This window comes from Octodon degus, unplaced genomic scaffold (assembly GCF_000260255.1).
Source record: "Octodon degus isolate 3935 unplaced genomic scaffold, OctDeg1.0 scaffold00065, whole genome shotgun sequence".
Lineage (NCBI taxonomy): Eukaryota > Metazoa > Chordata > Mammalia > Rodentia > Octodontidae > Octodon > Octodon degus.
In genome coordinates this window covers 11,724,049-11,749,488 of record NW_004524641.1, presented here as the reverse complement: position 1 = coordinate 11,749,488, position 25,440 = coordinate 11,724,049, and the positions used below count along the sequence as shown (strand labels likewise).

Below are 25,440 nucleotides of genomic sequence, written 5' to 3'. Positions count from 1 at the left end.
CCCGTTAACTTGAGGATCATCCTTTTTGCCTGCCCGAGGAGACACAAAGCTGACCTTTTATTTTATCCCGCCTGCTCTTCCCACGCTGTTGCAGTCAGAGCAGAGTCCTTTGCCTGAAGAGCTCCAAGGAGTTAGCCGACTTGCAGGTGTCTCAGGGCTTTCTGTGTTAGATTTTTGTATCATGGAGGTTTTGTATCCTGTGTTTCAGATCTAAAATGTCCTCCCAAAATCTTCAGGGGTGTGGCCTGGTTGGCAGAGGCAAGACACTAGGAGACCAAACTGGAAGGGAATATTCTTGCTCTTGGCTCCTTCCTTCTGTTTCCTTACTGCCGGGGTGTGAGCAGCTTTTCTCCATGGTGCCCTTCTGCCGTGTCCTTTCAGCAGTGGAGCCAGCTGACTCTGAGCTGCTTCCTCTAAAGCTGTGAGCCAGAATAAACCTTTCCTCCTTAATCTGCAGGTATTGGGTATTTTGCCCCAGCCTTGGGAAGGTGACTGATGCGCCTGGTGTATCAGTCAGCTTTTCTTCACTATAACAGAATACTCAAAGCAACCAACTTTATTTTTTAAAACATTCCCTTAGCTCATAGTTTTCAAGCTCTTGGGCAAGGTGCCTATTACCCACTCCTGCTGAGGGCTGCTTCACATAATGGCAGGAAGCAGTGCTGGGGATGTGATCAGATCCTGAGAAGAGACAGAGAGAAAGAAGACAAGACAAATGGTCCTAGTCCTCTTACCAGTCTTGCCTTGGGAAGTTAAGGGGGCAAACTACGTCACATCGCAAACCTCTCCCGGGTCGCACGTCTCAAAGCCCCCCTCCCCTATGCACTAAGGTTAAGCACAGCAAGCCCTTGGAGGACGTGTGTGTGTAGAGTGGAGCACTTGGGCTAGCGGCCATCCTGGTGTACTTATTCTTTGGTCTTGGATGTTTACATACTCATCGTAAGATGTTGAAGGAATATAGAAAATGATAAAGAGAACAGTAAAATGAGGTATAGTCCCCTCACCTGGCAATCCTTGGTTAACTTCTTAGTATGTCTTCCTTTTTTATATGTTAAAAACTTATGTGTATATATAAATAGTGATCATATAATTATGACTTTACTTCCTGTTCCTGAGTCCTTTTCCACATTATCAAATATTCAGTGAAGGCATTTAAATGTTATTTACCTTTATAATAAATGTAAAAGTATATATTTATAAATGTAAAACAAAGGCATAAAACTCAGACTATCTCTTTTTTAGCCTCCTGATAATAATCATTATAAAGAGTTTCCAGCTATTGTTCCTGATAACATTTTTAAGTACATAAGGTATTATACCAATTATTCTATGTCTTACATTTTACATTTACATAACAAATGACCCCCCTGGGAGGGGGATTAAACTCAGGTCCTTGTGCTTGCCAAGTGGGTGCTTAAGCCTGCTGAGCTATTTCCTGGTCCCTGGACCTCATTTTAACAACCTCAGAATTTCATTGTATGTGGAGGTTCAGCAGGATTCTTGCATAGGGACAGATAGTACCAGTGGAGGGGGCACAGTGTGGCCACCTCGCTGTTGGCTCTGTTGTCTTCCTGGAGGCCTTAAGGCCTTGCTTCCAGGTCTGGCTTACCATTTCCTCCAGCAGCCATGGTGTCTCTACGTGATGTCTCAGAGAGCATGTGGCTGTCACTCTTTTAGGAGCCCACATAGTATCTACGAGTTTAAGGATTTTTTAAAATTCATACTTTATCTTTTTTTCTGAGTTTATAAGACCCTTTTTAAAACAAAGTCCCACGAATGTGGAGGGTGATGAAGATACAATTAGAGTCTGTTGATGTATTGGCCTGTGTTCTTGCCACCAGTTGGGGGTCTCAGGTTAGTGTGTTGGGCTCTGCCTTTTGTGCTGAGGTCCCCTTTGGCAGTGGTTTAACCTTAATGACAGAATTCAGGGTCACCATTGGAGTGCCCTGTCAAGTTTTCTCTCTCTCAGAAAATGACTACCATCAATGATATGTCTAGCATTGAGGTCCTTAAGGGGCGGGGCCCTTAAGTCTGGCTAGAGAACACCTCATCCATGACATCAGTGCAGAAGGTCTGGCTGGCCCAGCCCAATAGGCAGTAGGGCTCTCGGGTTCAGGGCCCTTACATTTTTTTAGGTGAATGTGTGCATTCTCACATAGCATCTCTTAACATGTGCCCCATCTGGGTGTTAGTTGGCCAGCCCTGCATATGGTTCTTGGGCTATTAATTTTTCTCCTGTAGTCAGTTTGTCAGCCTCTACCACGCGGAGAACTTGAGCTGCGAGTGCTCGGAAACAGGGTGGACAATTCTGCCTAATAGTCCAGTTGCTTGGAGAGGTGTGCTTCCGTCCATGCTAGGATCCCAACATCTGGTAAAAAACTCACTGCTGTGCTGGTATGCTTAGGGATGTACAAGAAGGACTCAGTATTATCTGAAATTTCCAGGCCTGGCATGTTAGTGAGAATCTTTTGATATCTTTAAAAGCTTTTCACTAAAAAAAAAAAGCTTTCACTGCTGGGTGTGGTGATGCATGCCTATAATTTATCCTTAGGCTGAGACAAGAGGTTAGCTTCAGATTTGAGGCCAGCTTGGGCTACATAGTGAGTTCATGGCCAGTCTGAACTGTATAGCAAGACCTTGTCTCCAAAAAAAAATAAAAAAAAACTAAAAGTTTTTCTGCTGTAGTTTCTCAATAACAGAGGTTCTTATTTCCCCCTTTTGTGGCTTTGTACAATGGTTTTTGCCTTGACTAAGAAGTTAGGTATGGAGATTCTGATACCCCAAGGAACTGTGACCTGGTGCCAGGTTCCTGGGGCTGGGATTGAGCAAACTGCCTGCTTTCTCTCAGATTCAGATGAAGTAGGGCCATGGGGGAGGGGCATGAGGGTGGGGAGGGTGTATGTATAGGATAACATTGAGTTTTGGTCTGGAAGAACCCCCCCTTTTTTTTTAACATTAGGCTGTGCACCTAACTGTTGTAATTATGATTTTTTTCCCTCTCTTTTTGTCTTTGTTACAGTTTTAAACTTGACTGGCTCCCAACAGACTTTCAAATAACCTTGAATCTGTCTCATCAACAGAAAGTAGAGGAGAGCAGGCTAACCCTATAATTGGCGTTTAAGACTTTATAATCTGTAAGAAAGGTTTTAAGTATGTTAAGAAAGAAAATTGCCAACTTAAATTGGAAGCCAAACATACATTTATCACATAGCTAAGGTTTATAACCCAGCCCCCCCCCCCCCAAACTTCTCTCAAGAAGGATTGGGCCCTCTTTTTAGTCTTTGGGTAAACAAAAGCTTTTGAACATCTTTTTGGCATCTTTTAAATTTTTTCCTGAACTGAAGATAAAATAAGTTTTTCTCCCCTTGCATGTCTGTGGCCACTAGACCAGGAAGCCAGTCCTATTTGGCTTCTATTGGCTCCTATTATGGGGGATACAGGTCAGGGACATTGGGGCTTATGGGGGAGGGCAGGGCAAAGACTGGATGGGGAGGGTCCCCTCTGGAAGAGGGGACTGGAGGTGAATCCTTTCGTTTCTCATTAAGTCCCAGAGTTTTTAGGGGAAAGATGGCAGTTGGTTCTTGTCACCAACACAGGGCATAATCTATCTCTTCTTGAGACCCTAGTCTTTATCATTAACAAATTTATTCAATAATTGGTAAGTCTTATCTGATCTGAACTCTGGTCAGAAGACAGCTGAGAAAGGGCAGGTGTTTGTTGCCAAGTTAAACTACAAGGTCTTGTGGTCTGAGCTTTTTTTTTTGGTTTTTGTTTCTTTGTCCTCCACGGGTTGTCATCCCATCTTTAACATCAGTCTGAGGTGATTTTCATTGTGTAGGTTGTTCCTTAAACCCTCTAGTTTCCTAAACTCTCCTAATTGGAACGTACATTTATTTCCCATTCTGTTTGTTCCCAAACCTGAGGCTCAATCTCTGTCATATCCTGAGATGTGTTGCCTTTGTTTACTTTTGATTTTACCCGAAATGTCTCTTCAGCCTCACCCAATGTCACTTGTCTCACCAGAGACCTTGATCTTGTTGTAGGCAGCTGAGTTAGCTAGAAATACTACAGGCAGTCATACAGGGCCAGGCTCTCAGAGGACCCAGTATGAAAGACAAGGTACCTTACAACTGTGGGAGAGACAGGCGCCTCTGCTGTGGGCTGGGACTCAAGAGAAAAGATTAAACAAATGCAGACACGTTCTTCCCTAGGGATGGGCATCAGAAATTGATATTCTAATAGGTATCAGCACCTTGAAAACGCCAGGAAGAGTCACTGACCCAGTGCCCTCCAGGAAGAGCCCCTGTTCCATATTCATTTCTGCCTGCTGCATGACTTGCTTCCCCATTTGATTCTAATTTAATCAATTTTATCTGAGCAATTAATCTTATAGGTGGACCATAGTTTTGTCCCACCACATGCCCATCTTACAAGTTCACACTTTTCCCACCTTAGATCCACCTCCCCTCATGGCTTTGCTCTATAAAGCCCCTAGAAAAGTCAGGGTTTTGGCAACCCACTTGGGGTTCCTTCTGTCCCTCTCTTGGATAGGTTTCTTTCCCCAAAAATATATCCTGCTCTTAACTTCTGTTGTTCCTAAAACTCATTCTTTGGTTTTAGAGAACATGAACTCATGCCATGTTTCTTTCAGGTTGGGAGTTTCATTCCCCTATATCAATCTTACCCAAGATTGTGCTGACCTCATCCAAGATTGTCCTGGGACAGGGACAGAAAAACTCAGCCACTAAAGCAATACTCAGTCACCCCTACAATTTTCTGACCTTGGTTTGTGCTTGAAGTTGTCCAATCACCACAGTCCTCATTGCCTGCTATTGGACGCTTTGGTCAAACTGGAACCTTTCTGCCATCTGTCTCATTCACATGCAGTCATGCAACAACTCTACCTGCTACCCAGCACCCAGCGCCTTGGGGTGACAGTTGTTCCTTGTGGAAGTGCAGCTACTAGTGCAGCTCTGGGAGGTGGTGAGGCTTCCCTTCTTCCTCCTAAGGGCAGGGCACCAAAAGGACCCTGATCTCTTACTGGTCTGATAGGCTGTGCTCTCTGACCTGATTCCTGGGCCTCACTGGGTTCCATGGTGCATCTGAGGCGAGCTCCTCACCATGAACACGCTTAGGGAGCGCTAGCCTTACTTCTGGCTCAAGCAATCTGTTGGTGCCAGGCAAGGTCACTTAGCCTGCAGCTCTGAGGTTCACACCTTATTGACAAAGAAGGTGCAAATGAATCCTGGATAAGCCCCCAAGAAATGTAGTAGGATTCTCTCAGAGAGAAATAGACATCAAGGCTTTTTCCTCCCAGGAAGCAGCTGTATTTGTGCTGTCACTGACTCAGCAGATTCACATCTGTCCTAGTTACTTTTCTCTTTGCTGAGACAAAATACCCCACACCCGAAGTTAAAGGAGAAAAAGTTTATTTGGCTCAGTTTGTTAAGTTTCAGTCCATAATTGGCTGGCTCCAAGGCAAGGTGGCTTAGCAGAGGGGTGTCATAGAGAACCTTTCATGGTGTGCCCAAGATAGCAAAAGCAGCAGGAGAGAAGGCAAGCATCTGTCCCCTTTATCTTACCCATATTACAGGGACTAGGGTGGTGTCAAACCAATCTGTAGACTGGTTTATTAGTCGCACACCCTTAATCCCAGTGTCACACACTGATTCAGCCATCAGTGAAAAAGCCTTATGACCCCATGAGGCTTTGTGGGGACATCTGGACATGCACCATGACATTCTAGCCAATGGCTTAGCCCTGAACATAGCAGGGTTTTACCCTTTATATAATTTTTGTTTTTCTGCCTCCCATATATTGTACTATATAGCCGGACTGGGTACAGTTTATGTTACAGAGCCATGCCAGAGCTACACATGCCCACATAGCGCTGATGGCGCCGTGCTGCCTGCCTTTGTACTGAAAAGGTCCTCACCACACCCCCTGGGGAGGGGCCTACCAGAGAAGAATCCCATGTCATATGTAGCCTTCAGATAAATATTTGTTCCCTATGTTTTTTGCTATTTTATACAGAATTGCAGTAAACTCTTTTTAACATGCCAATATCTGCAGGGTAAGTTTATGTAGTAGGGTATATAATTAGTAATGCCTACCTTTCGGCTTATGCAATTTAACAATTTTCTAAATACTGACAAATGGCATGTTAAATTTTTTATGAGGTTAGGTGCTCACTAGCAGTTTTTAACTACAGTAACTGTCTCTCTTCTTACCAATCATGAAACTTATTTAAAAATGTAATTCTTTTATAAAAGTGAAAATAGTACATTTCATAGCATTTTAAATTGAGAATGTCCATTTTTTTTTTTTTTTTTTTTTTTTCAATGCAAGACATGTATTGGCCTCTCGTGCTGCTTCCTGGGAGGTCCTTATTTGTGTCCTAGGGGCATTTTAGACTAAGCTATCTGAGCAGTGTGTGGGAATTCTTGTGTCTCCAAATCTTTCTTAGTTATAGCTTACACTATCAGACCCAGCCTGCTGCTGTGAAATGGTGCGATTACATTTTTAAGGGGTTGAGTATCTTCTCCATTTACTGATTTGTTTTCTTTTCTGTGAATTTGCCTTTTTGTTCATTTTTCTGTGAACTATCAAAAACTTTAAAAATGTAAAAGTTCAAATTGTGGAAGAATCTAGAAATTTTCCTCTTCAATACTTTGTGATTGAGTTTTTTTAAACTCTGAAAATGTTAATTATCAAGGGCAGTCCTAAATTCAGGTGGCGATGATGAAGGGGGGGGAAGAGCAGTAACAACCCTTTGATGTTGGGAGTTAATTCAGCAGGCAGGGTATTGAGTTTAATACTTCCATTTCATGGTTTTTTTTAAAAAAATATTTTATTTTATTTTATTTTGAGGAGCAAAAACGAATAGAAAAAAATGATGACATACAACAATGCATGTGTTACAGATTTTCAAAACAGGAACAGCTAATTAACAGTGGCTATTATATTAGCTATTTTTATCATCAAATCTGTTGCTCAGATTAACAGATATAATTATGCAAGATTGGGAAAATAATTGAATATTGGCACTTGCTTTTAAGAAATATTGATTCTTTTCCTTGTCTTTTTTGTTTTATTTTACAGTATAATAATTGATAAGACATTAGGAACACTACACATTTAGAAGACCAAGAGGAGAGGCATTCAACCATGGATTTTGTATTACACATTGCTGTCCTCGATGTGGTAGCTCAGATCGCAGATCCCAGTGTAGAGTTAGTCAAGGTGAAAATTCTAAACATGCACTGCTATTTTAAAAACACTGATGGAAATTATGAGTATAGTCATCACAGCCATCTTGTATATATTCTTGCAAGTTCATCTTTACTTCAAGTATCTGGGTCAGTAGAGTTTGCTGAGTGTTCAACCAGAGTTGCCGTGGTCAGAGAGGGCCCAGTGGCTTTCCCGCATCTTCACAATAGCACAAAATAAGAACAACAATGTATCCCATGAAGTCATTAAATATTATATTCTACAAGCATGTATCATTTCCTAAGGAAAATATTTCCAATAGGAAAGTAAATCAGCTTAGTGAACACACATGGTGTGATGCAGTTTTGTTTAATAAAAGTATGGTAAACAAAGTACAAAAAAAATCTGGTTGAATATAGGGAAAGGAAGAAAAAAATTCCATGTGTTAATAATGGTTTCTTTGATGGCGTTCTTGGCAATATTTAATATTATTGGGCTGGGGGATATAGTTCAGCAGTATAGCACCTGCCTGGTAAGTCCAAGATCCTGAGTTCAATGCCCAGTACCCTCTCCCAAATTACTAAGAGTTCTTTTTTTGATGTTACTCTTTGTATGATATACACTCCTTTGAAATCCATTCAAAATAAAGTGTTGGTGCAATTTGCATGGGAAACAGATATATCATTTATCTGGAATATGTATTGGCTTTTAAATTGATCATTGTTACACATTTTTATGTTCCACATATTTTAGGTTACTATTCTTTTGAATATCAATATAGTATTTCATGCTTTAGGATTTGTCTTTGTTACTTTTCTCTTATTGCTGAGACAAAATACCCAGTGCCCCAAATTAAGGAAAGGTTTATTTATGGTTGTGGAGGTTTCAGTCTGTGATCAGCTGGGTCCAAGGTAGGGTGGCATGGCACGGGGGTAACAGTTTAAAGTGGCAAAAGACAGCGAAAGCAACAAGGCCAAAGGGAGGCAGGAAAGAGAAAGAGCACCTGCCTATTTCTCTCCCTTACATTGAATGCAGGTGAATGCAAGCTATCCACCCCAGCACAAGGGTGGCACACACACCCATAAACCCAGCATTGGACTATGAATCAGTCACAAACTCTGGAATCCTGTCCTCATGACTGCATGAGGCTTTAGGGGGATGTCAAGACACAAACCATAACCGGAGTCATTCTAGGGTTTATTTTTTCATCTCCTCATTTATATTTACTTCCCAGATGATTTCCTTCATTTTACGGCTTTCTGTGACCCCAAATCTATGTCCCTCTTGATTGCTAGGCTGCTTACTTGACAGCTCCAGGTATGAGCCTGGTAACCTAATGCACATAACCTCCAATGCATCACACCTCCCACTGACCTCTCAGCCTTCCCTCTTACCCCACTTCTGGCCACCTCCTTCCAGGAGTCTAGGTGGAGTCCTGTCCCCATCTTTATTTCTTGCTTGGCTCAGCTATTAAGTCTGTCAGTGAATCCTCTGGTCTCTGGCCTTACAGTTGCTTCCAGATCTACCTGCTTCTCACCACCTCTTTCATTACTGTCCGCTCGTGTCTGGATGGATCTTCTAAAACCTCTCATTTGACCTTCCTGACCCCATTCTTGCTCTCCTTCAGTGTATCCTCAACAGAGGAGCAATGCTCTTGTCAAAACAAAAGTTAAGTCTTATACACTTTCTTCTCAGAGTACCTCAGTGGCTTCCCTACTATGCAAACCGAAGTCCTTCCAGTGGCTAGTGAGGAAGTCTCTCTGACATGGCTGTTCGTGCCCTCTGTCCCTGCATTGTTCCTCTTCCATTTGTTCACTCTGGTCCAGCCACACTGACAGCATCTCATAGTCTTTCTTCAGGCCTTGCTCCTAGGCTCTTATTCCTTCTAGAATGTTCTTGGCATACTTACCTTCTTTGTGTATTTATTTCCTTTCTTCTGTCAGAATTCTGTTCACTTTTTCACTGAGGCCATTCCTGAACAATCTCTTTCAAGTTCAGCCCCTTCCTACTTCCTCTATCTTTCTTCGCAAACTTTTTTCTTTCTTTCTGATAACACTTTGCACTCTAGCATAAAGTGTGGATCACTTTATTGTTTTTAAAATCTCTTCCTGCTAGAATGTGAGTACCCATAAAAGCCGAGATTCTGTTCTCTGCTTCATCTCTAACACTTAGAGCAAAATGAGTTGTCTCTTATTGAGTCAGTAACCCTGTGCATGAGCGTCTTTACATTTATGCCTTTTCTTGTTTGACAGGTTTCCTTTGATGAATACGTAGGTGTGGGATTACTGAGCCAAAGTATGTGGCCGTATCACAGTAGTAGTGGTGTGTCCTTCATTAGCTTATCATATATTAGGGGGAGGAAAAAATTAGTTTTCACTTTCATGTTAGGAACAAGTAGTTCTCGGTCCTGTTTAAGCTGTTTAAATAGCTAGCTTGAGCAGACACAAACTTCTTTGTGCATTAGTTTATATTTCTGTAAAATGGGACTAATACTGACCTCAATGTTGTTGGCTTTTAAAACAAGAATAAAACACTGCAGAGCCCATGACACATAGGAATTGTTTGTAAATATCTGTTTCCTTGCTTCATCCTGGCTTTCCACTAAATATTCTCTTGGAACAATGGTATCTTAGATACGATTCTCTGTGGTCCTTGCCTGGGCGTGTGTCTGAATGTGGCTTTAGATATGCACCTACATATGGCCCTCAAAATCTAATCTGTACTGTTCTCGTTAGCTTTCAATTTTAATACTTTGTGTGATAGTTGCCATGGCGTACACTGCCTGCTTGTGCATGTTGGCATCCGGGGAGGGGCCCGGGGTCCGGCAGTGGTTGGAAGCAATCACCTCTCCCTGCTTGTGTCTTGAGTTTTTACTTGCGTATAGCTAGATTTCCTTCCAGTGCAGTCTAGAGTGGGACATGGGTTATTGCCTGTGAATAGATTTGATAGTTTTTATCTATTATTAGTGCATTGTGATTAATTTCAGAGATCTTGCAAGTACTTCTGTGTTTTCCAGTACTGTCTATTTACAGTTTCTAATGCCCCGCCCCTTCCTGGGAGATGTTGCCTTCCCACTTTCCTCCACCTGCGTGGGGGTCTGCAGAGCACAGATTCCTTTGTTTTCCTTTCGCTTTTATTCACTGAAACAGGGTTTTGCTGAATATAGAATTTTGGCCTGACGGTTTGTTTTGTTTTGCTCTTATTTTTACTTCCAGAAAAGATGTTCCTTTGTGTCACTCAGCCTTCACAGTGTCTGGTGAGAAGTACATTGCATTTCAAATTTGTTTTTTTCTTGTATGTAGTATGTGTTTTTTGCTGGCAATATTTTTTTATCTTTAATTTGTACAGGATTTTCTTCTTTTTGCAGTACTTGGACTCTTAGAATCAGAATGTTTATGTCTCCTACCAGAGTCGGGGAGTTGTAGATTGTTATTTCTTTTAATAATTTATTTTTCTTCCCCAGGCTGTCACCCTTTTTCTTGGTACCTCTTAGTGAATCCTAGAAGTTGTTCCAAGGGCTGGCCAGATAGCTCAGCGAACTGAAGGGCCTGTTTGGGCAGACGCAGGGACTGGGGTTTGATCCCTAGTGTGCCATGCTGGCCCCGCCCCCGGGGCACAACTGAGACTGGCTGTGGTGGCACACACCTGTAATCCCAGCACTTGGGAGGCTGAGAACAGGTGGATCACTAGAGTCTTATGATCTAGACCTGTAGTGAGACCCTGTAGACCCTGTACTAAATGCATTTAAAAAAAAAATTGTTCCAGTACATCCTGTAAGTACATGCTTGTTTTTTCCACTTTGTTCTCTTTTTCAGATTGGGTGGCTCAAGTGCATTGCATTTTTCTTTTGCATGTTTAGTCCCCCGTGGTGGCCATATTTTCCTCAGGCCTCATCACCACCCTCCTTTGTATCCTGCCTTGAAAAATGTTGATGATTCTCTATCGGGCCTTTTACTCTGACTCAGATCGTAGCCTGTAGCTCCTGCAGCAGACAGTGGCTTTAGTCTCGGATCACTACTTTAACCTTAGCTGCATTCAGTTTATCTTGTACATTCCTGGTTCAGAAGTTGGCTGCAATCATGCTTGCTCCATGCAAGTAATTAGGGCCCGCTTCTCTGGCTTTCTCCTGCTGTGGCTGTCTAGTCCCACTCTGATCTCCCTCGCTTCCTTACCCTGAGTCCTGCAACTAGGAAGAATGCTTTTCTAGCAGTTATACCTGCCACTGTGGGTGTCTGAGCTCAGAATAGAGCTGCAAAGCAAATAGAGAAGTGGGCCGGCAGAGTGTTCACTTTTTGCTGATTGTTCCAGCTCTTGACTTCTTTCCAAAGTCCTTTAGCTTCTGTACAGTGTCCAAAGCTCCAGACAGTGTGTTTCATTTTGTTTGGGGGTGTTGAGGAGGGAGGGTTGTTATGTTGTGCAGGTTGTGCAGAGCTGCAGATGAAAATGCTGTTTGTGAGGAGCTCATTCCCAACAGCAGAAGCACAGTCCCCTTTCCTGTTACTTTTGTTGAGATAAGAGTAGATTCTCACACTGATGTTAGAATTACTGTAGCGAGTGCTCCGCTCATAATCACTTTACTCAGTTACCCCATCGTGCAAAACTGTAGTATGATATCATAACCAGGATACTGACACTGATACAATTTGCTGAGTATACTCAGCTCCACCTTTACTTGTATTTGTGTGTGTGTGTGTGTGTGTGTGTGTGTGTGTCTGAGAGAGAGTGTGTGTGTTTTATCATATGTGTCATATGGAGATGTTTGTGTTTAGCACCACAGTCTTTGAAAAGTGTAGGAAATGCTGTGGTTGGAATGAAGTAACAACTTCTGACCATACTATCTACTGAAGATGATAACTTTTCTTTTGTACTCGTGACTGAACCCAGGGCTTCCACAATGAGCTATACCCCTAGTGCTTTTCATTTTTAATTTTGTGACAAGGTCTTCTTTGATGCTAAGTTGCTGAAGCTGGGCTTGAACTTGTGATCTTTCAGCCTTGGCCTCATCCCTGGCTAAGAAGATTAATAAATATTTTCAGGTATTTGGAACCGAGACACATACTCTGTAAACGTCTTTAAAAATAATTTCTTCTTCCAGACTGTAAATGTCTTGATTGCCAAGCTGACATCTCCTATGTGTATTAGCCTCACCAAAGCACTTCCCAGTGTTGCTTCCTTATGTTGTGCCAAAGATTTTTTTTTTTCTGTTTAAAATACAAATACATGTTATTCAATAGGATTGAGAAGTAGGAATGTCTTAAACATTTTCTCAGCTTTTTAACCAAGGCCAGGATCTTTCAAAACTTACATCCTTATTATATTTACTTTCAAACATAGTACATAAAAGTACTTCATAGGTGTTTGATCTTTTGAAGGTGGCATTGCCGCCTTTAATAGAAAAGTAATTAGGTGAGGAGTTCCGGGTACAGGTAACCATCAAAGCTCAAAAGAAAATACTTCTTCCAACTATTGTATTTCTAGGTATCCTAGCTGTTTCCCTCTGTCCATGTCTGTATCTCCCCAACCACAGCAAAAGACAGCTTTTGTGAATTTATTTTGTTAGAGCCATTTTTTTTTTTTTGAAAAAAATCCAACTTTTCTGTAATGTACTATGACAGAAGTTGATAAAGTTGTGTAGTTGTGAAACAGGTTTTATTTAGAATCTAATTTTCTCTCTGAAGAGAAAGCCCCACCCTGGTAGAGACTATTCACAAATTCTTTTGAGAATAAATACAAATAAAAATTTTTATATTTTCATATAACCAGGGAAGAGTTATTGTGTTTCTTTTCCTTCTTCTTTTGAGATTAACTTTTTCTCCCTATTCTATACAATTTTCTATATCTTAGAAGTTGAGTGTTTGCCTGCTGTTTAGAGGCAGTGCAGACATTATAAGGACAGGGAAATTATAGGTACAGCTTCTGGTATTGGAATGGTCGGTCTCCTCCCCTGAGTAGATGTTACATTCATTGAGTTAAAACACATAGCTCCTCCCCCCTAGGAAGAGATAGTAAAGACCTTATCATTGTATTTTAGCTGGTCTCATTAATTTATTCCTCCATCCAGCTTTTGTTGGATGCCTACAGTGTTAGTGCATGTGAGTTCTGTGACACAGTGAATTCAAGCAAAGACTTCAAAGACTTCAACCTTTAGATTGAGTGAAATTCCCTTAAGCTGATTTGTTGTTAATTGTATACACACATCTTTTCTTCAGATCCTCATAATTCAGGCTCAGACTGGCCAGTAAATGAGAATGAGGTGCTGAGTATAATGGCCTTCCTGGGAAAGAAATGTGTCATCCCTTGCTTGAGGTTTCAAAGAGATGTTCAGACTCTGGAGCGAGAGGCTTCAATATTTAGCAGGAGGGTTGTGTTCCACATCAGCAGGGTGTTTCAAGGGTGATGATAGAAGTCCCAAAGGGAACTGGAAGTAGTGGGAATGGGGGAAATAAGGCTAGGGAGGGGCGAGGAGAAAAAGCCATCGGAGGAGTTAATTTTGGCATTTGCATCAAAATAATTTGCTCTTTTATCTTAATTTTAATTTTCTGTTATACTTCATATCTTTTTACACCCTTGTTATACCTTAAAGTGAGGGGACAGAAAACAGGAAATTTTATCAAGGAAATAAATTCTGAACTCTGCTTTTTATATCATCCATTAAATTCCATGTTGTTTGCCACTATACCCATCGCCATCACTCCATGTTTATTGTATATAAGGAAGGTCCAGAATTATTAGGAAAAGTAGGGACATAGGTAATGTAACTCAAAATGTTTTACATTATGAGAATGAATTGAGAATGGGAATATTTTGGGGATATGGCAGTTTCTAAAAGATTTGCAGGCTGGGAAGATAGCTCAGCAGTCTAAGCACCTGCCTGGCAAGTGAAAGGATCCGGGTGTGATTGCTAGTACCACATATACCATGCCAGCCTTGGGGTTCAGGGAGTGCCATGCTGGCCACTGAAACTGGGTATGGTGGCACGCACCTGTAATCTCAGTGCTGGGGAAGCTGAAACAGGAGGATCACTATGAGTCTGAGTTGTATAGCGAGACCCTTACCAAATACATAAATAAATAAAAGATTAAAAAAAAAGATTTATGAAAAATTGAGAAGAGTGATCATTCTTCCCTCCCAACTTTCTGCCAGGCAGCACGCTGTAACAGCTATTATATTTTTTTTTAGGACTAGGCTTGCTCATGTACAGTATTGTTGTTTTTTTTTTTAACTTTAGGGAAGGGTCTACAGGGTGTTCAGGGTCTTACCACTAGATCCTACTCGTAGTGATCTGCCTGTTTAGAGCCTCCCAAGAGCTAGGATTACAGGCGTGTGCCACCATGTCCAGTCTCAATTGCCATCTCAGTGCGCCCTGGGAGCAGGGCTGGCACTGCAGGTGGGGGGATTGAACCTCCAGCCCTGTGCCTACTTGCAGGTGCTTTAATCTGCTGAGCTATTTGGCCAGCCCTTCTTGTTTTCTTGTTTGAAGAAATTTTTTCACTTTTACTTGCAACAGGACCTAGTAGGATATTATGTGGCACTATGTCACTCTATTAGACCCATTAGAAAAAAATCTTTGTCTCATTGCTTGTTCATCTCATTAGCTACTATTAAGGGAGCCTCATCCGAGATTTACTCATGATCTATTTTGTGCATTTATCAGTTGTTGCCTTTGGCCAACATTGAATTAATCTTGGGTAATAATACTTTCAAATGATATTTAATTACTTTATATTAATAAAAGATATTCAATGTCATGACTGACAATAAATTGTTTACAGAAGCTTTGTTTTGGTGAGCATTTAGTCTAAAACTACCTTTGAAGTTATAAAAGCTTTTTTTAGTTTCATTAGAGAAGTCACTGTCCATCTGGGAGCCCGTGCACGCTGCCTGTTCTCTTTTGCACCCTATTCACACATCAGGTACAATTGGAAAGAAGTCCCGACCTTCCCATTCTTCTTGATAGTAGCAGCTGCTTACAGTAGAACAGTTCTGATAATTGTGAACACTTGATACTTTCAACCTGCTTGGGATGGCACACCATCCTTCACTATTCCTATGAGAAACAAGCAAATCACTGTAAAGCAAGGAATTTTCGGAAGCCACAGGGGGTGGGACTGAGTGTGACACCCTTCTCTCATAGTTGCAAGACAGCCAAGTGTATGCCTAGGGTGATCAAAACATTCTCTGCATGTGTAATCAAATGCTGAATGAATATTTCTATAATAAAATAATATGGCTGTTGATAATGTGTTAGAAGAGTATGTCATTTTAAAATCATTGTTTTATTTACATATCTCATGTATATAATTAAACTTTTATCTGGTAATTTTTTCATCTGTTGAGTTTCATCAGAACTGATGATCAAGGCATTTAAATATTTAACAGGTTTTCTTTTTTTAATGTCACTGCTGGAGGACTAAAGGAGGGAAAGCAACTAGGGCTGCTTTGTAGTGACTTGTGTGTGACTGTTGACATTTTATCAGGGTAATTGAGTAATGTGTAAACGTATAACTGGTGGTATTAAGAACACCTATAGAAAATAACTTTTCTTGCCCTCTCTTTCTCTCTAGATTTATAGCCAAACCATGTGCCATCGCTCTCAGCATCCAGGCCAGTGGGCCGCAGATTGCCCAGCCCAACGCCATTCTGGAAAAGGTCTTCACTGCAATCACAAAGGTAAGAGAGTCTTTCCCTGGGGCATGAATAGTCCACATCACCTCTATCCCCAACCTGCAGTCATTCAGGTCTTTTCTTCTGGGGTTGGAGAACTTCATTGGCATTGTACACCCATAAAATCCTCCACAGGCTGGAAAGTGGGTAGAGAATGCAAGTACTGTGGTTAGTCCTAAGGCAGTGTGAGCTGAGTGAAAGTGGACCTACCTCAGGCCTGCGGGTTCAACTTGAACTGATTTTAGAAGCTTGTCTGTAGGCATGATGGATAACAGTTAGCCCGATCCAGTGCCATGTTAGTTCCAGGTGACTTGAGATTTACAGTGGAGTCCTGGGCAGGGCTTGTGGAGGGGACTATGAAGAGTGAAGGAATGCGATTTATGTGTGTGTGAAAAAAAAGGGACCTGTTTGCACATAGTATTGTCTGTATGTCCTTGTGATAAACAGGCAAATGTGAAGAACAGTGGAAAGATGAGTGAAAAAGGAAAAATGTTTGTGAAGATTGAAGGATTTAGGCCAAGAGATTTAGAAGTGCAGAGATAGCTTCATTGTGTTGAGTAAAGAGATCCCGAGTGTGGTGGGAGTCAGAGTCCCCAGTCTGAGTGGGAGGAAGGGTCACCTCCCTGGCCTGGCTCTGCTTTAAGTAGGGAATCTCCTGAGGAGCAGAGGAGAGGGGAAAGGCGAAAGGTGGAAGTTAGAAAACCTCTGCCCAAAGTCATCCAGAAGTGGGTGAAGCAATCCGAGGGCTGCCTGTAGATATTGTCTTACCCCTTCCTGGAGAAAAAGAAAAAAAAAAAAAAAAAAAAGTGGAACACTCTATATTAAGTGGTTCATTTTCCCTTTTTTATTTTTCTGGAAGCACCACCCCAGATTCAAAGATGTGATTTGACAGTGTTAAGCAGATTCTGTTTCCGTTTGGAAATTAGTGACCCTAACCATTAGTACTATTGCATCTCTTAATTTGGCTATCTGAACACACTATATTGTTATCTTTATTTTTGCTAAAATCCTGTAAGGTTGTCCATTCTTTTAAAAAATAGTTTTTTTTTTTTTTTTCTTGGAAAAGTATAAGAAAGCACAAGTTATGTTTTTTATATCTCTGCAAGGAAAAAGAGAAGAATGGATGGATTTTTGGGAAAAGCTTTTGACATTTCATGGGATGATTTGAGGATCTAACTGAAAGGGATACATATAACAAAATAAATTATTTAGGGAGAAAGCCTCACATCTTCATTATTGTTTCATTTTAGTATAGTACAACATTTTCTCCCCTGATAAAATCAGCAGACATATAGGGACATTTTTATTTGTTTTGTTTAGTTGCTTTCATTTTGGTACTGGGTATTGAACCCAGGACCTTGTGTGTATGAAGCGCATACTCTACCAGGTTCATGTTTTAGTGTGATGACGATGTATTTGTATTTTCTTTCTGAGTGGATTAAGCACACATGACTCTGAATGACTAACAAAATGAGTTTTGTGTGTCCCTTTATTTTATTATATTTTATTTTTTTTAAATTTATTTATTTTATTTGTGTGTGTGTGTGTGTGTGTGTGTGTGTGTGTGTGTGTGAGTGTGGCCAGCTCAGCCCACCAGGGGGCGGGGCTGGCTGGCATGTGGTGCTGGGGGATTGAACCGCGGTCCCTGTGCTTTGCTAAGCTTGTTCTAAGTAGGTGCTTTAGACCACTGAGCCATCTCACCAGCCCCAGTTTAATTTATTTATTTTTTGCGGAACCGGGGATTGAACTCAGGCCCTTGTGCTTGCCAGGCAAGTGTTTATTCTACTGAGCTATCTCCCCAGCCCCTTTGTGTGTCCCTTTAAAACCCTGAAGTGGACATTATATTTCCTTGCCTTACATTTATCGCAGTTTCTGGAGAAATTTTCCCTACAAAGTTAATAAAAAGGTTTGCAGAGTAACTGCTCTAGAGATTATCTGCTTCTAGCTAATTTTAATGATCAGAGTCTCTTAGTTTCCAAGGTGATTCCTTTGCAAATTTTTACATGATTAAAACAGAAGCCTCATGTTTTAAATATAAATGCCGTGCCAGTCAGAGCTGCTTTGCCTTGTGTTCTTTGTAGTTCTCCAGGTCACATGGTGATGGAAAGGGTGACAGGTTGGTGACACAAAGTAGGAAGAGCAGGATTGGGAGAGCTCAGAAAAGCCTGTGGGTGCTTGGGTGGTAACACAGCATCCAGGCCTTCCCTACAGATGCATGTGGCCTTTTGAGGACAGGCATGGTTATCTTCCTCCAGCTGTGTAGGGATCTACCCTCAAAAATGTTGAAGTCTTATGTATGCTGGAAAGGATAGGAGTTTGTGAGGCCCAGGGCAGAGTTGAAAATGTGTGACCTCTTGTTCAGACACCACACAGAAAGTGCTTCCCTCCTTTCCACCATGTCATCCAGCCTGTTAGCTTTTTTGCTTGCTGTTGATTATCATGCAGTTACTCACAGGTGCTGGGCCCCTGCCCTGTGATTCAGCCCACCAGCCATTGGGCTTCTCTTTTCTCCAGCTGATACACCAGTGGCTGGTACACCAGGCCCTGGCCAGGAGGGCGGGAAAGTAGACACAGCCCCTCCCTGGTCCACAGGCCCACTGTCCCGGCCTGTAGTGGACAAGTGACCTCTGAGGGCTTTGTACCCACTGTGACCACATCAGGGGTAGACAAGAGGTTCACTCTGCTGAGACACCCACCCAACACTGTGCTGGGACCCTGGCCGCACACCTCTCTGAGAAACCTCAGAGAACACAAACCAGACCCCATCACTGCCCCTTGTTTGTACTCAGGCCTCTGCTGGTGGGTGGAGGCAGCAGGTGTCAGGGGAGAGTGTGGCAGGTAGGGGGTTCTGGGAGTCAAGGATGGGGAAGAGGGTGGTGAGAACCTGTCTGAGGATGTGCTGAGATTTTGTATGAGCCAACATCAAGCCCTGGCACACAGTCCATTGCGAAACAGAAATTTGATGATAAGCGATAAAGAATTTCAAGATGGCAGGAAAGCTGCTTTAAACCTTAAGTTGGACCTTTCTGAATGTGGGGCCCTGTCCTGTGTGATCGCACCAGACACCTACTTTGACGCTGAAGCTCTAGCCTGTGACCTTAGTAATACATTGGAGGCCTTTATATTCTCCAGCAGGGGATCTTGGCTCCCTCCATCCCTTCTCTCTTTTCCTCTCTCCCTCCCTGCCTGTCTCCTTCCCTCTATCCTTCTCTCTTTTCCTCCCACACTCCCTCTCTTCCTTCCCTCCCTCTCCCTCCTTTCTGTCCCTCTTCCATTTCTCTTTCTTTTATGTTGGGGATTGAACTCAGGGCCCTATACATGCTAAGCACACATTTTCCCATCAAAATACACTCCTAGCCCTCTATTTTTTGGAGGTGTCACCTGTTTGTCTGGAGTCTTTTTGCCCTTGTACCCCCTAAATCTAAAATCTTACAAACATTTTAGAAAACCTCCCTCTACCATAAAATAATTAGAGGATTTGATGTTTGGGTCAGTCAGACCTGGCTTTGTTATTAGAATGTCTGCTGTTCCCCTTCTCAGTGTTGGGGCTGTTGGCAAGTTTCTTAACCTCCTCAGGTTGCAGAGATCTCATTTGTAAAAATCTCTAAATAACTAAATTCTTCAAAGGTTTTCATGGGGGTTATACAAAATAGTGGACAAAAGTCATTCAGTAGATGGCTTCTGTGTGGGCCAGTAGTTGCACTTTTTTTTTTGGTGGAACCGGGGATTGAACTTAGGCCCTTGCACTTGCCAGGCAAGCGCTTATTCTACTGACTATCTCCCTGGCCCCTCCACACTTTAATTTGCATTAGTATCATCTAAGGAGTAAGAGTGCAGGTTGCTACCTCATATTTCTAAAGGTTTTGATTCTGTAGTCGTAGGAGGAAGCTAAAGATCCACAACTGTGGGTTGTCATACCCATGCAAATGACCAGATGAGGCTTTCTCTTCAGCGAATGTTATGGTTATGTCTAGTTGTTCTCTCAAAGCTTCATGCAGTCATTGGGACAGGCTTCTAGAGTTTGTGATACAATACTGGGATTATGGATGTGGGTACCCTCAGGCAGGTAGCCTGCATACAATATAAGGAAGGGAGAGAAGCTTGCTAGCTGCCACAGCTGCTGCTTCTCCCTTTACTCTTTGCTGTTTTTGCACTGCCATGAACTGCTGCTCTCAGCCATGTGCCACTCTGCCTTGGAGCCAGCTGAGTATGGACTGAAACCTCCACTAACTGTGAGCTAAATAAGCCTTTCCTTCCTTAATTTTGGGTGTTAGGTATTTTCTCCCAGCAATGAGAAGAAAGTAACTGAGAGTGACTATGTTTTAGTGTATGTCTTTTAACTAGTTATATCCAGAATTATTGTGGTATATTAAAGTTGGCATGTGGGGATTCTTTCCCCATATTGTTTGCACATTTCTGTGATATCAACCACCTCACTTTTCTAATCACATTGTTTTTAAAGCTATTTGGGTGAGAATATATATCACTTCTCCCCAGGGACATTCCTGTAATCCCAGCACTTAGGAGGCTGAGGCAGGAGGATCACTGTGAGTCCGAGGCCAGTCTGGGCTACATAGTGAGTTCAAGGCCAGCCTGAACTAGATAGAGAGACCATGTCTCAAACAGAACAAAACAACAAAAGTCAGCTCTAAGGCTAGGTTAATCATATCATTTTCTTTTGCTACATTAGACTATATTTTAAAATTATGGGCAAATTCCCCATAATTTTTTCCTTCATTCTCCTCTTTTTGTAGGAGACTGTGAAATCATTAATTTTATCTGACAAAGGGACCTCTGGGAAGGCTTATGAATTTCAAGTATACTTATACTATAAAACTAAAAAAATAAGAAAGGAGCAGACGGCTGGTAGCAGAACAATGTCAGCATCATATAGTCCTACAATGTGGAAATGATACAACCATGAGGACAAAGAAAAGGAAAACGGGAAGCAGAAGATGTTCTCAGAGGGCTGGGAGCCAGTCAGTTTGTAAGTGAAGCTAGCAACTCAAATAGAGATGCAAGCATATTTGATAGTGGGAGGAAACTCTAAGAAAGATAATATTATTGACTAGTATTGGGTGGCGAAGGAGAGGGAAGGGAAGAGGCAATGGGCTATTAGTTACTATTGCTCCATAGAACTCTTAAAGATAGAAAACAGAAGAATAGCATTATAATGATATGGAAAAACATCCAAAAATTACATACAAAAGGAAAGAAGAATAAAACAAGCCATCACATATTTTTAAAATTAGCAAAGCAGAAAGCAGGACATAATGAAAGTAACAAAATATAAACAAATCCTGATTGATCATATCAGTCCATACACAATGTCCAATAAAAAATAATGTAGGGTTGAGTTACTCTGTATGGGTTGAAATATGCTCCCCTAAATTTATACATCGGAATTCCACCTTCCTGCACCTCAGAAGAGCACATTAGAATTCCCAGAGAAGAACACAAAGGTACTTAAGGTAAAGCGGTGTCAGTAGATTGGGTCTTAGTCCAGTATGCCTGGGATCTTTATCTAAGGGCAACATTTGTGCTCAGATGCAGATAGGGAGGTGGTGTGGAGAGACAGGAGAGAACAGTACAACGCAGAAGCTTACTTGTCAACTTGATTGGTTTGGGAGCTACATGGGGGTTAGGAAAGCACTCTTCAGGCAGTGTCTGGGCAGGTCACAGGGTAGGATTTGGATACTGTCTCAGTCACTTTCTCATCTCTGGAACACAATACCTGACATCCACAACCTAAAAGCAGGCAGGGTTTATTTTGGCTTAAGGGTACCCATTCATGGTCCAAGGCATGGTGGCATGGCAGCAGGACACAGGTAGGAAGAGCTATGCCTATCATGGTGGCCAGGAAGCAGAGAGGGAAATGAATAGTGAGAAGAGGAGATGTACTGTCAAGGCCACCCCCTCCCCGAGTACCCAATGACCTGCCTCTTCCAACCAGACCTCATCTCCTAGCAGCAAGTCATCTAGAGCAAACCCCCCCCCCCATTCACTCACTTTCCAAAAGCCACACCAATGAGCACACAAGGGCTTCATGGCATATAATAGACCCAAGCCATAATGCATACTATATCTATTTCCTGGCCTCTTTCTCCCTAGCACAGTTCTTCTGCTCTGCTTCTGAGTAGCCAAGGATTCAGTAACTTTGTTGTACCACACTCCTCCACCATATTTCTGCCTTGGAGCCATGGACTAAACCCACTCAAAACTTGAGCCAAACAAACTTTTCCTCCTTTCAGTTGCTGGTGTCAGGTATTTGTTCAGCAGTGTAAAAAGCCATCTAATACAGGTGGCCATCCAGATACCAAGATCTGAAGCCTATCCTTCCCTCCAAGTTCTCAGGAGGTTCAAGCCCAACAGATACCTTGATCTTGGACTTCTAGCCACTCTACTTGTTATGGCAGCCCTAGCCAACTGATAACAGTCACGTGCAAGGTAAACAGGAGATACTTCAAGACAACATAAAAAAGGTGAAAATAAAAACAAAGTGAAGATATCCATGCAAATATAATTAACAGAGAAAGTAAGGTTTGTGAAAACATTAAATAAAATAAAGAATTAGGTTTTAGGACTAGAAGATGTAGCTTCTAATGAAATTAAATGGCTATGAATATAGGTACATTAAATATGAATGTTATGTATTCATAAAAAGGAATTGAAAAGAAACAAACACAAGAAATTTTGGTTTATCTCTAGGTCATGAAAGGTTCAATAAAAAATAGAATATAGAAATTGTAGAAAGCATAATTAATAAGGAAGATCTAAGGGATGAATTTAGAACCTTGTACTCTTTTTTTTTTTTTAATGTATTTGGTACAGGGTCTCACTACACAGCTCAGACTCATATGATCCTCCTGTTTTCAGCTCCCCCAGCACTGGGATTACAGGCATGTGCCAACACATCTGGTCTCAGTGCACCCAGGGGCGGGGCCAGTGCAGCATGTGGTGCCAGGGATTGAACCCTGGTCCCTGTGCTTGCCTAAGCAGGCACTTAGTCCACTGAGCTATCTTGCTGGCCAGCTTGTACTCTCGAGTATAGGGACTATAGTCTATTTTCAAGTGCCTACCAAATATTTACAAAAAATTGACGGTATCATATCTATCACATCATAAATCTAGAATAAATTTTAAATATTAGGCATAATTTAATACTAAAAATCAGGAAACAAAGAAAAGAAAAAAATAGAAGAAACTCAGAAAGCCTTTTGTTTCTGGAAATTACTAAATGCTCTCTCAACTGTCTCTCGAGTTTAAGAATTCAGAAGCTTGCATACATAGTAACAATGGAAGTACCACTTCTATGTGCCATGACAAAGCAGTGCTCATTGCATACTCCTAATGTATGAAAAAAAGAACCAGTTAAACATTAGAAAAAAATCACAACAAAATAGAAGGAAAAAAAATTAATCAAGATAAAAACCCACATTAATGAGTTAGCAAAACTATATAATTTACAAATTTTGGGCCAGGGATATGGCTCAGTAGAATAAGCGCTTCCCCGGCAAGTGTAAGGGCCTGAGTTCAATCACTGGTTCCACAAAAACAAACAAAACAAAACAAAAACAAAAAAAAGAAAGAAAAAAAAAATACGAATTTTGATTTAAGTCAATCACTAGTTTCTTTTTAAAAAAAAAAGAAAATCAGCTCAGTCAAGAAAAAGCAAACAAAAATAATAGCAACCAAAAAACGCCCACAATTAACAATATAATAATTCATAACTGTAGAAATAGGAAAATTGAGAGTATATTTCTATCAGCCTGATAAATAAGTGTGAAAAATAGATGCAAACAGGACTTGTTCTCTGTTTGCACCCAGTGCTGGGAAGGGGAAGCCACTGCAAAGAATCTTTCCTTCTTCCTGCTCCCTGTGCTCCGAGCCACTCGTCAGCTTCATAGGCCAGCTGGTCTGCTGTTAGATATAAAGTTGATTTATTTATTTTTAAACATTTTACAATTCTGATTAGTTCATGTTTGCAGTACATAATGCTTAGTTCACCATGGGAAGTTGGCACATGTCCATAGCACTTCTTTATAGTTTGCTTTATTACAAAATGAAATTACCCTTGGAAACCATAATATTCTGTATGTTTACAGATCAAATTAAGAGCTGAACTGGAAAACTTTTGCCAGGCTGTAGTGCTCTCACAAAAGAATTATTATTTTTGCATGTTTTATCATTTACTCAAAACATTTATTGAGAGACTGGGAAGATAGCTGTTAGTCTAAGCGCCTGCCTGGCAAGTGCAAGTGCTTGGGTTCGATCCCCAGTAATGCATACCAAAACACCAGGCATGGTGGCACATGCCTTAATCCCAGCACTTGGGAGGCTGAGACAGCAGTATCACTAAGAGTCCAAGCTGCATAACTAGACCTTGTACCAAATAAATAAACTTAAAAAAAATTATTGAAACCAGTGTGGTGGCACATATCTGCAGTGTCAGCACTCAGCAGAGACTGAGGCAGGAGGATTGCAAGTTCAAGCCCTACCTGGGCAGCTTAGTGCTGTAAGGATATCCTCTCTCAAAAATCATAAAAATAGAGATGGAAATGTAGCTCAGTGTGAAGGACCTGGGTTCAGTCCTCAGTACCACACAAAAAAAGCAAAAGCATAAGCAAAACATTATGTTTATTGAGCATATCGCCATTTGCATTGTTCAGATGATTAGGATTTCTGAGACTTGAGTGCCTCCATTCCTGCTTGGTGGTATTAGAAATTATATTTACTGTTTTTAGGTTGTGTGTATTTAAGATACACAATATGATGTTTTGGAATACATGGTGGAATGCTGTTATAGCCAAATAATTAATGTATCTGTGTCATGAAAGAATTCTAATACATGCTTAAAAATAAGTAATTCTCTTAAACTGTATGAAAGCGCAGACACATTTAAAAGCCTTTCAATTTTCCTTTATGGTAGCAGTTAAACTTCCATATCAAACCCTGACAAAGACTTCTTCCCTCCAAACACTAGGGGCAAATCACACTTAATAGTATAGTGAAAAAATCTGAACATGAGCAGACAGAATCCAGTTTTTCAATGAAGAAAGTCAATGGTAACACATTAAAGGAATCATTGTAACTAAATAATTTAGGAATGCAGGGTCTTTTTTGTATTTAATTTAAAAAAATATAGAATTCATCATTTTAAAGAGAAAAAATACATGATACTCTATGGATGCTGAACCTAACATCTTTTTAATTGAAATAAAATGATCCACTTAGGGCTGGTGTTTCATGTTGTAAATGTACATATGTGTGTCTATGTCCCCCATCTGACCTGTTGCTTAATAAGAAAAGGAAAGATATTTCCACTGAAGACCAAGACAGGCAGAAATGCCTGTTGTAATCTATTCTACATGGTATTGAATTTTAGTTGACCTAACAAGTAGATAAGAGAAAAAAATCATAAAAATTTGAAAGGAGGCAAAATTATTACTTCTTGAAAATTAATTCGTTCTAGTTCCGGGAACCCCCAGACCCAGTCCTAGCCCAGGTCCGGTGAGTGTGTGGAGAGCTTCCTGCTACCCTGCGCCGGCAGGACTAGTCCCAGCCCAG

At 41.3% G+C, this 25,440-nt stretch overlaps 1 protein-coding gene across 3 annotated transcripts in view; it reads left to right on the top strand.

Moving 5' to 3' along the window:
* Positions 1–25,440, top strand: part of Cers6 (ceramide synthase 6) — a 317,328-nt gene that overhangs the window by 85,121 nt on the left and 206,767 nt on the right. For all 3 annotated transcript variants that reach the window (XM_004634784.1, XM_004634783.2, XM_023719164.1), the window contains one exon: positions 15,774–15,879. In XM_004634784.1, the coding sequence (XP_004634841.1) occupies positions 15,774–15,879 (106 nt within the window). The remainder of the gene's footprint in view (positions 1–15,773; positions 15,880–25,440) is intronic.